At 33.8% G+C, this 12,717-nt stretch overlaps 1 protein-coding gene across 18 annotated transcripts in view; it reads left to right on the top strand.

Annotated features, from left to right (window-relative positions):
• Positions 1 to 7,646: 7,646 nt before the first annotated feature.
• Positions 7,647 to 12,717, top strand: part of shep (RNA binding motif single stranded interacting protein alan shepard) — a 45,278-nt gene continuing 40,207 nt past the window's right edge. For 3 of the 18 annotated variants that reach the window (XM_088275572.1, XM_088275560.1, XM_088275570.1), the window contains exon 1: positions 7,647 to 7,711. In XM_088275572.1, coding sequence (XP_088131698.1) covers positions 7,697 to 7,711 — 15 coding nt within the window. In that variant the 5' untranslated portion in view covers positions 7,647 to 7,696. The remainder of the gene's footprint in view (positions 7,712 to 12,717) is intronic. The other 15 variants (XM_088275569.1, XM_088275568.1, XM_088275565.1 and 12 more) reach the window with 8 other exon arrangements.

The following is a 12,717-nucleotide window of genomic DNA, read 5'->3' as shown; positions in this document are numbered from 1 at the left end:
TCACATACGGTGTTTGAAAATGATGCGGAATGCATTGAAACATTGCCACAATCGATTTTAAGAAATAGTGGTATTTACTAAGTAAAACTTGAATTTAAAGTTTTGTACTGACATTTCTATGTGGAACTGCATTTTACAGAAAACAACTTTGAATTTTTTTCCACATGAATTTTCTTTGACCAGTAACCGGGTTTCGTCGTAACCGACATCATCAGACTGCTGTGAGGCTAGACAAAATTCTATGTTATATTCACTACAACTCCTGCCAGTCTGATGATGTCGGTTACGACAAAACCCGGTTGCTGGTCAAATAAAATTAATGTGGAAAAAATTACAAAGTTGTTATTTTATTCTATAAAACTTGCATTAAAAATGGATAGATTTTACCACAAAGTGACTGCCCAATCAATTAATGAAAAAAGAGAATTGTGCTAATGTCGGAAAACGTATTAGTTATTCGAAGTGCTAGGCTTTGGTACGTTATTTGATGATTCCATATTAGCACACCATGATTAATAGCGTCGTTTTGTGAGTTGGCTTGACCGTAAAGAAATTTACCCATGAGTGAGGTGTGACTAACTCTACTAAGGGGAAAACTCGATACTTTATACGTTCTGTTATTTTGTTTACTGTTTGCGAACACGCTACGGATAAATATTAGGTTTGTGAATACTCGGCTTTTAGAAAAACCATACTATATTAGGTCTTTAGAAAATATTTGACAAAAATCGAGTTAATTTATCGATTTTTTGAGTATAAAATGGAGTATGAAACACCTTTATAATTTGATATGTCACCAGTAGGGAGAAAATATAGTAATTTTATTCATTGATTCGGCAGTCACTTTGTGGTAAAATCTATCCATTTTTTATTAATGCTTTATTTAGTAAATACAATTATTTCTTAAAATCTACTGTGACACGCGTTTCGATACATTCCGCATGTAAATTTTAAGTAGTGGTATTTACTATGTAAAAATATAATCAAAAATGGATAGAAAATACAGTACCTAATAGAAAAAATATATATACCAAAAATATATCTGAAATTGAAACATAATAAAATAACAACTTCGATATAGTTTTTTTCCACATATATATGTAGACAAAACTAAACAGTTGTTCATTTATTATATAAAATGCTGATTTACCAAGAAATGTCAGTACAAAACATGAATAAAATATTTCTCGTTATTAGATTAAATACATGCGTTTTTAATTTAAATTAACTTAGTAAATACCACTATTTTTTCAAATCTATTGTGACACGTGTTTCGATGTATTCCGCATCATTTTCGAATACCGTATAAGAAAAAGTAAATATGAAACAGTAATAATTTAAAGAAATTGTGGTATTAACTAAGTAAAATTTAAATAAAAATGGATAGATTTTACCACAATGTGACAGCCGAATCATTGATGAAATAAAATAAATGCGCATTAATTCGATATGGATTTAACCACCGTTATTTGAATATTAAACTAACCTAACGATTACATAGCCTCCGTGGTCTAATGGTTAGCGCGCTTGGCTACCGTGCTGGAGTTCTTATTATAGTGATTTTACGACGATAGGTGGGTACTCCGTGGTCTTGATTATATTTTTTAACGCTTTTAATCAAATGCACGAATCGTAAAATGCATACAAATTCCTTGACCTTAGCACATACCTGCATATGTGTGTATAGTTATGTGCTTGTATTTCCTATTTACATAGTAATCTTTGCTTATCGTGTCCGAATTGAATTGTGCCAACTCAAATTTACCATCTAAATGAATTTGTTTTTAATCAAAGTTTTATATTTAGTAAATACCACAATTTCTTAAAATCAATTGTGACGTGTGTTTTGATGCATTCCGTATCATTTTCAAACACCGTATGTGAAGAAGTTAAGTCTAAAATTTAGAGTTATGTCCTTGGGACGTTTAAGGTTGAAGAGGGGGTAGAAACTATTTCTTATTTTTATTTATTTGTGGATTTTGTTATATTTTTTATTATGAAATAAGATTTTTATTTAAAAAAATAATAAATAAATAAAAATATGAAACAGATCTTACCCCCTCTGCTAAAATTATAACAAATCTACAAATAAATAAAAATAAGAAATAGTTTCTACCCTCTCATTAACCTTCATCGTCCCAAGGAACCCTAAACTGTAAAATTCAAACTTAGCTTAAAAATGATGCGGAATGCATCGAAACACGTGTCAGAATAGATTTCAATAAAAAGTGGTATTTTAGTAAGTAAAATTTAAATAAAAAAATGGGTAGATTTTATCACAAAGTGACTGCCGAATCAGATAATAAATTAATGTAATTAAGTATTGTATTTACTGTTGACGCTCTGATCGTTTCAGTCTTGTTAGTCAATAACCACTTTCATCGCTCTCACACATTATCAGAATGATAGCGATTAACGTTGTCATCAAAGCTTTAAATCCAGCGCATTTAAATATCTTACGGTTCTAAAATAATTTTATCCAACGAATAATGGCAACTTGGGACCATTTCCAAGAGATTTAAGACAAGATAGGAATGGTCAGAACAACTTCTTTAAAATGCTTGACCTCATTATAAGTAATAAAGACACCAGCCTCAATCTGCGCATAATAGTAATAATAATAATCTATTACATCAGACAATAATATGTATTAACTTTTAAAAACGTCTGAGACATTACTATCTGTCATTAGAATCCTAACTGTCGATCAAACCTCCTCCCTCTACCTCCTTCCCTAAACTCCCTTCTTCCTTTGCCCTCCTTATTATCGTCTTTTGTTAATTGGTAATTGGTATATTAATATGTAATTTATGTTTTTTTTTTAAATGTCAATTTGTAATTTATGTTTTTTAAATGTTCAATTACTATCTACCCTCTGATTGCAAACGGCTATATATGGTATCAAACGTTTTGATCAATATCACTAGTCCGTCTTTGGTCGGTTGGAAGATATTGCTTTTTAGCAATAAGCCCGCCAATGTACTTTTTATTTTCTGTACGTGAAGTTTAAATAAATAAATAAAATAAATAAATAAATAAATAAATAGTACAATGCTATATCTTTTCAGTGATTCTCTATGAATCTCAAATACAGTCAAATATGGACTCTCACACAATCTATAGAAACATGCTCCAGTATTATAATAATTAGACTGTTTAAACGCGGTCGGGGAAACGAGGTAAATTACCCCAAATGGGGTAAAAACGATTTTTTCGGGGTAATAAGGATTTTTTTCTAGTTTGCTATTTCATAATTAGTACTTTTACAAATTTAAACAATTCAGAAAGCGAATAAATGCTGAAGACTATTCAAATTGCCCTTACATAAAAAAGTCCTACATTAGGAGTGCAAAAAAACAGATTCACTCTGCAATACACAAAAACAACATGATATCAACACAACTATTGCATGTAGTGCGCTTATGTGCAAAGGCAAATAGCCGCAAGTAAAAAACAGTAGTTTCGAGCTAAACGAGTTTATAGTTAACTTCAAATGATGCTTTTTGCCAAAACATGTGTCAAATTAATACAATTTGGCGGCTATTTAGATAATGAATATCTTGGTAAAGAAGGAATAGAGGAATAGAATAGGAAAGAGTAGAGCAAAATCTGTGATTGTATATGATAGAGGCCAGTTATAAGAATGCTTTGAGCCGTGTTACGCCAAACCGCCGCAACTTGAGTTACGGCTAGTTGCCTTTACACATTAGCTAACGTTAATGTGAGTTCATTTATTTTAGATCTGTATTCAGTAATAATATTAGTAAAAAGTGGAGTTGCTTCAATTGAATTTAGAGCTTCACATGTGCATTTACTAGAATTTGCTCACACGAGTCCGTTTGTTCAATGTTGTTTGCACCTTGGCTTATATTATATTATGACGACGGTATGCGTGCAGTATTGGGCACCGCATACTGTGTACGGACTGTATTATATTACCTACTAAGAAAATATGTTGTTCTGAGAAAAGTCAGTTTTCCATACGAGAATAATTGTGACGTCAAGATGATATCATCAATACAAAGCTATAATGTGAACACTCCCGTTTTTGATTATCAAATATAACTAACTAGCTACCTAACCGTAACGCTGCTTCCCCACAGGGGTGGGCAGAGAGAATAGAACGCCATACCAATCTGTATTTGTAAATATTCTTTGCTTCCTCCGATTTCATGCCATTCGAATTTTTTGTGAGGTCAAGGGATCTTGCATCTCTTTCGTCACTGCAACCATATTAGGTCTATTGTGACCTCCCTCTGTATTGTACTCTCAAGACCTACATGAGTCATGTAGCTCACGACCTGTCTTGGTGGTAAGAGCTTCACCTTCTCGGAGTCCAGTAGTGGTCCTCCAAGGAATCCAAGGTCATTCCTCATACATATCTTCGATCATCCGTCTTCTTACTCCATTCCCAAATATTTGAAATACTTGTTTATGTTATCAAGTTTTATTTGGTCTTACTCTGCTCCTAATTCCAACTACATTCGCCTCATAAATCGTTCTTTCCTCACTCATTCGTTCCACATGTCCAAACCATCTCAACACATCTTTCTTTATTATATCGATGATGCTTATTTCAGTCTCGCAATCATTCCTTATATCACCATTCGAACGTCTATAATACATCGTTTTGCCGCATATTTGTCTGAGAGATTGCATTTCCACTGCATTTAGAATACTTTTATCTTCCTTTTGCCAAATCCATGTTTTACTTCCATACCTTGTACATACTCGTATCTCTTTGTCTTCATATAATAAACGATCAAATTATCACTGCATTTATTTGTTGCAGTGCCATATGCACCATTGGGTGCGGGCAAGCGTCAGTGGTTGTTTTTATACCGATCAATACTACGCTGAAATCGAAATTTTACTTGGTAAATATCACTATTTCTTAAAATCTGTTGTGACACGTGTTTCGATGCATTCCGCATTATTTTCAAACATCGTATGTGAAGCAATTTCTAAATTTTACATTGGGACTTTTAGTTTGTTTTTGTACCGATATATTACGCTGAAATTTAATGTACAACATTTTGAGTGTGTTCTAATACTTGTTCACAAATCTGGATTATCTCCAATTATAGGAGTTATTTTTCATATTATATAGCCTATGACGGTCGTCAGAGCCCGTAAATGCCCAGACTTCCGTATTCTTCTTCATCTTTGATGAGATGTCAAAAAATAATATGAAATTGAATGTAGTACTTTATTCACCATTGTTAGTTTTCACTATTTTCTTTGTACAAAGCCGTTGTTTTATTTATATTTATTTATTTACATGACACAATACACGTGTGCAGTGACAGCGCACTTTGTTTTGTTTGAGTAGCCAAGTTATTGGACACTTGCCCCGCAAATCGCACTAGTGCGCAGTCTCCCAACTTCGCATAGGCTGATTCTAATTACAGCTCTTTATGCTATTCACACGCTGCAGGAACAAAGTGACTTGTACTTCGTCGTAAAGTTTATTTTGGCCTTTCGCATAGACTCTTTTGAAGCTTTGATAAAAGTCGCGGAATTTGAGGGAGCAGTGAACTGGAACGTCGCTTCCCGCGAATATATCATGTGCTAAGCTCCTGATCGTGAGATTTTTGCAAAATGAGCCCCATTTGGTGAGATTCTTGCAAATACAGCACTGGTTCATGAGATTTTTACAAATACAGCTCCGGTTTGTGAGACAATTGCAAAAGGAGCCACGTTTCGTGAGATTCTTGCAAATACAGCCCCGGTTCGTGAGATTCTTGCAAATAAAGCTCTGGTTCGTGAAATTATTGCAAATACAGCTGGGTTCATGAGATTCTAGCAAATACTGTTGCCATTTTCAATGTTTTGTACTGACATTTCTTGGTGCAACAGACATATCAGTGACGATAAAACCCGGTTACTGATTAAATAAAATAAATGTGAGGTTGTTATTATTATTATTTTTTAATATTGAAAGCATTAACTTTGTGGATAATATTGATATATTATTTTGAGAAATAAAAATACTGTTTTTTGATCCACTCACATTTTTATTAACCAACTAGTTCGGCAACAAACTGTTGCCCTCTTCAGGGTTAAATATATGACTAGTCATAAATTAATAAAAATGTGAGTGGATCAAATAACAGTCTTTTTATTTCTCAAAATAATATGTGTTATTTTATTATTTAAATACAGTTCCGGTCAATGGAATTCTAACAAATACAGCTTCAGTTTGTAAGATTGTTCAAAGTAGAGCTCCAGTTTATGGGGTTATTGAACAACGAGCTCCAGTTTGTAAGAGTCTCGCAAATATAACTCAATTTTATGGAATTCTTGATTAGCGCGCTCCGGTTTATGGGGTTCTTGCAAAATAGGCTATTGTTCTAGAAATTCTTGCGATTACAACTCCTGCTTGTAAGATTCTTGCAAATAGAGGCACACTTTTTAGATTTTAACACCTGGTACTGGAACACTTATGATGAGGAAGGCGGAAACGCGCAAATAAAGACGATTATTTTTTTATCGAAAATTTTAAAAGTTATAAGGGCGAGAAGAACAAAGCGACGCCAATAGACAAAGAGCGAGCGCGACGTATATATGTTTGAATTTTAATCTGAGCACACAAATATTGGTCCTCCACCCCTTTATATATGATTTTTAAGGAGTTACATGTGGTGGAGACAATATTGTAAACAAAATAAAAGTCGATGAACTGCGTCTCTTTATTCTTCTCGCATACATTTATGAATATAATTTTAATACACAAATTCTTATAAAAATACACAAATTTGTAAGGAACAACACCTTTTTTGTCCGTTTATTCCAATTCACGTGTAGTGTTCATGGTTTTATGAAACAGGTTTCAAAAATTATAAATAAATCAATATAAAACTTATTACTTTACGTGTATTATTATTGATATATAATAGCAATATGTATTTTGATAAAAATTAGACAGCTCCTGAGCACATAAATTGTTTTTAGATAAAAATTAACAGTAAACAAAATGGAACATTAAAAAAACATTCATGTAAAATATTTGCAAACGATGATACGATATTTATAATACTTTATTGAACTGCAATATTGAGTACAATGGTACTTTTAGATCGATATTATTGTGTATTTATTGTACGATCGATATGTATTGTACTGTAATATTGAGTACAATAGTACATTTAGATCGATATTATTGTATATTTATTGTACGATCGATATGTATTGTACTGTAGTATTAAGTACAACAGTATTTTGAGATCGATATTATTGTATATTTATTGTACGATCCATATTTATTGCACTGTAATATTAAGTATTTATTACTTTGTCCGCCTCCATAGTGTAATGGTCAGCACGCTCGGTTCTCATTCTGGAGGTCCCGGGTTCAATTCCCAGGGGGGGTCAAATAAATATAAGTGATTTGTTCACTCCAATATTTGTACCACTGGACTGGTACCTGAAGCGGAGGGCTGATCACCTTTCCTTCATGTGTTAGCGATCAAGATAACACTGCGTTTATATGCAGTGCCCTATGCACCACTGGGGTGCGGATAAGGGTTTATCATATCAATATTAAGTACAGTAGTATCTTATAAAATCTTAAATTATGATTTTAACTATGTTAGTACGAATTATAATTTTATTAATCTTGTTATATTTCCTTCTTTACAGGTAAGTTTAAAGTATTTATTATCAAAATACACGAGTTGGGTATGAAGCCATATTGATGACCTGTATTGGAGTAAGTATAAGACAATTATTCCCACAAAATATGTAGAAATACTTTCTTAATAGCATACAAATTATAAGAAAATTAAGGCAGTGGAGAGGTGAGGATATTCGATCTCTCAGACGAATGTGCGAAAATTAAAAAAAAATCATATGATGATGTGTTTATTCCTCGCTTTTTGTACTCATCAGAAGATTGTTAAGCAATTAAAATCGTACTTACTTTATGTATTTATTTTAAATCAAACACAGATTTTTTGAGTCTACTAAGTTGTATTTTATTAACAAAAACACATAAAAAGTTATACTGTGACAATTGTTTCGCCTTGTTGTTAGGGGATTATCAAACGAATGTGAAGATCAAATGGACTACGGTCCTTATGTAGCTATACAATTCTAAGTGACAGTTTTAACACGTGCAGCAATAATTTATGGGAGACAACACTACTTACTTGCTTAAACAACATTACTAACTAACTAAAATTAACTAACCATCACGCCGCTTCTCCGCAGGGTTAGACAGAGAGGTTAGACCGCCACACCACTTTGTCTTTGCAAACTTTCTTTGCCTATTCACCAAGCCTATTTTTTTAAAAAGGTATAACCCGCAAAGCGTCTATTTTAGATGCTTGTCTGCAGGTAGGATAGCCAGTATATGGAAGGTAAATGTGAAAAATACATCACAAACACCCAGACCAATTGAAAATATCTTTCTTGAATTCATTTTGCAATTTGCGGAAATCGAACCCGCGACGCCAGTTTCACAGTCGATCGTCTACCCAACTACGCCCTGTAAATGCCCAGACTCTCATATTCTCCTTTATTTTTGTTGAGATATCAAAAAATCTAATATTTCTCTATAGTTACTCATCATAATATGCATTAGAATATTTCGCTCACTCCTTTCAAGAACGTCATAAATCAAAAAACTTGATTTTTCAGGAAAATGTTTTTAAAGTTTAAAAATATAATACAATGTATAAAAATAAATACCAAGCCACTTATTGAACTTTTTACTGTGCAAATGATCTTTTTAGGTAAAATGTGAAGGTTTTTTCTCCATTTGAAAAATATTTAGTACATTTAAAAAATTATTAAACAATACCTTTTCTTCAAAATGCAAAAACAACACTTTCTGCCCTGGTAAATATTAAGTTAAAAATATGCCTCCTTTGCTGGGATATAGTACATTTTCTGGGCATTCCGAAAACATGCACAACTGAAATTTTTTGATTTATGACGTTCTTGAAAGGAGTGAGTGATTTATCACGTTCTCGATGCTTTTTTTAAAATTACCATTTGAATTATCATGTCCAAGTGTCTGAAATCTAGCTACGGCTTATGCAAAACCGTTTATCATGTCCCTACTCAGGCTTCAACTTTATAAGTTTCATACCTATGCCTACTTGTGAGTGGATTTACTCTTTATGTTTAAAGATACTATAATTTCATGTAATTCATGAGTGAAAATTCTAGGCAAAAACACTCGCTCACATTCTCGATGTGCCTATATTTATCTATTTAATAGGCTGGTGGGTGAAGGAGGGAGGGGGGGAATGGGGGGATAACGGACCGCGACCTCGGCCTTGCGTTGCCCCCCCTGCCGTCCAGTACCCCTCCCCCTCGCTCGAGCCATCCCACTCGCCGATTGTATTACCTCCTCTAACTCCTGTGCTCCTAGTCGACACTCACTAGATCGCTCATTTATTGTAATCCTACACTGCATTTATATATTAAATAACGCTGACGTTGAGTCCGAATCCTGGATTATAATCACATAACTCCTGTAATTGGAGATAATCCAGATTTTGTGAACAAGTATTTGGACACACTCAAAATGTTGTAAATAAATTATCTGGTCAAATTATAAGCTTAATAACAAAAATGAAAATGGTATTTTCTGGCGTTTCTCGTGTGTGTGATAATAATCCAGGATTCGGACTTCACATACTAATATAAGAGTTTCTGCTTAGTAAAAAGCTTCTTTACATCTCACCAATAGATGTCACTAGTGAAGTTCTAGTGATTCAACAACAAGGTTTCTAAATTGGTTCATATATATAGAACTTCCAAGAATTTGAGTAGTGTGGTTGTCAATAGTGGGTAGAATTGGTGAATGTTACACGTGTGTAAAGTAATCACTTAAACCGGCCTGTGACGGTCGTCAGCCCCGTAAATGCCCAGACCTTTTATATTCTTCTTCATATTTGATGAGATGTCAAAAAATAATAAGTTTTACTTGGTAAATACCGCTATTTCTTAATGGCTCTTGTTCACTACACGGAATTTTACTGTCCGGGAGTCCTAATTATCTAAATAAAAGCGACTACGACAGTTTAGCGTGATCGAGTTCACGCCCACTGATCGAGCGCACCGATTCGGAGAAAGATGGACAAGTGCACAAGCCAATCATCCGTTTTTTCATGCTAACCGGACTGCCGGACTGCAAAATTTCGTGGAGTGCACAAGCGCTCTAACCCTAGAATACTAAACCATCGTAAAAATTACGACGGCAAATTGACGATTCCTTAAAAAATAAATAAAAGTACGATAAATAAAAGGTGAAGAGTTGAAAGGAATAGAGAGAGTTAATATTGAAATCGTTGTTGTTTAGAGGTTATGTTTGCTCAAAATCATTTTTAAATCAAATGGAAGGTTTGTTTTAAAAATTGGATCAAATTGATCAATGCGTTTATTTGGATAAAATTGTTGAAACGTATTTTTTTGCCAGCGCCGCGGCCATCAATCAGTCATGCCCTGGTAATGTGAACCGCTCGCTTCCATTCAATCTTCCCATTTTGTGCTAAAAGCGCTCTCGTATTTTGAAAAACATCTTCGCTCAAGTACTTGATAAATGTAGTACCTATACACCTACTTTTTATGCCTAATTTTTCAATATCCTGACGTTTGGACCAAGAATCGGATAATGTATTAATAAAAAATAAAAAAACACAAAAAAATTATTTATCAGTTCGAAACAAAATTTTGTTTCGTTTTTTTTTTTTATTACTTATTTTATTTTTTTTTCATTTTTTTTTCTATTTACACAAATATTTCAATTTCATACTATTTCTGTGAGCCTAAGCGTCTCATTATTATAAATAGGTATCAAATTGTGATAGAGTGGGTTCGAGCCGAGAAACTCTGACTTAAGAGTCCGCGACACTAACCACGGGACCACAACCCGAGACAAATTTAATGTTATAATTTTATTGTTGTAATTATTTCATGTTTTTAAAAAAACCGCCTCCGTAATATAATGGTCAGCACGCTCGGTTACCGTTCTGGATGTCCCGGGTTCGATTCCCAAGGGGGGTTAATAAATATAAGTGAGTTTTTCACTGTAATATTTATTCAATATTACCATGGACTGGTACCTGAAGCGGAGGGCTGATCACCTTTTCTTCATGTGTAAACGATCAAGATAACACTGCGTTTATATGACACAGTGCCCTATGCACCATTGGGGTGTGGATAAGGTTTTTTTTTTTTTCATGGTGTACGTGAAAAGATAAGCATTTTTAGCCATATCTTTATTCGTAGATGAATATGTTTATGGTTTATAATAAATATTGACTAAATTAGTTTTTCGTTCAATTTCAAATCACATTTCTAGAAATTTGACTTGCGAGGTATTGTCTTGCCGGAGAGGAATCGTATCCATGGGAGGCGCCGCCTCCCGAGGGCCGACACCCACGCGTCCTCCCCGACGGGGTATCCAGTATCCAGATAAATCTGCGCCGAGGACGACTTCTGACGCTTTTTGATAAATTATATCCACCCTGCGGGGTCGCATATTCTCAAGGCGATATGAAAAACGTACAGAATATAATAATGTGCAAATTCTAAGTAATGATGGGCCAATATTTTAAATGGAATTGCTTTTATGTTTTATTGGGAAATGTAACTTTTTAAAGAGAATTATTTATTTTTAATTTTTTTATTATTTCAACAAACATTTAAATTTCATACCATTTCTGTGAGCCTAAGCGGCTCATTATTAGAAATAGGTATCAAATTAAGGTAGAGTGGGTTCGAACCGAGAAACTCCGACTCGAGAGTCCGTGACATTAATCACGGGACCACAACCCGACACGTTGAGTGGACGCGCTCCGCCAAGCTGACGTCGCCAGTTCGACTCCTTTGAATTCCAAAAAAAATGTATCCCTCGAATGGTGCATGAGGTACCCCATCAATCGAGACGTTAATACGATTATTATTTACATTTGACATCTCAACATATATGAATAATAAATAAATATTCCGGGTATTTACAGGGCTTATGACCTGTCATAGGCTGTTAAGTAATCACTTTACACACGTGTAACATTAAATATTCTACCCATGATTGACAAACATTCTCAAATTTTCGGAACTCCTAGATATATTGAGCAATCCATGACACAATACACATGAGTTCACAACAGCCATCTGTGTTGGATTGAGACAAAATTTTATTAAGCAATGAACCTTTTATTTTTAAGGCTATGACAGATCATGAGCCATTTAAATACCCAAACTATTTATTTATTATTCATCTATGTTGAGTTGTTAAAAATAAATAATAATCTTATTAACAACGTCTCGATTGATGGGGTACCTTATGCACCATTCGAGGGATCTTTTTTGTGCAATTCAAAGGAGTCGAACTGGCGACGTCAGCTTGGCAAAGCGCATCCACTCAACCACGTTAAATCAAAGAACCTTTTATTTTTAAAGGCTATGACAGGTCATGAGCCATGTGAATACCCAGACTTCCATAATCTTTTTCATCTTTGTTGGGATGTTAAAAATATAAAAATATCTCCTTAGTGGAGAGAATCCATTTTTGAGTGTGTACAAGTATTTGGACACACTAAAAAATGTTGGAATGTTATGTAACTTTTGTATTAATATGTATTGTACATACATACTTGTTTTCGCTTCAAAATGATAAATTAATGATTCATACTGTTATCATTTCCAAGCTTATCATTAGAAAGATGCTCATTCGCGTGACCACATCTTATTTTGTATGAA

Source organism: Brachycentrus maculatus, unplaced genomic scaffold (assembly GCF_059751285.1).
Source record: "Brachycentrus maculatus isolate JH-2025_06_01 unplaced genomic scaffold, ASM5975128v1 h1tg000913l, whole genome shotgun sequence".
Classification (NCBI taxonomy): domain Eukaryota; kingdom Metazoa; phylum Arthropoda; class Insecta; order Trichoptera; family Brachycentridae; genus Brachycentrus; species Brachycentrus maculatus.
This window is presented reverse-complemented; position numbering and strand designations above follow the sequence as displayed.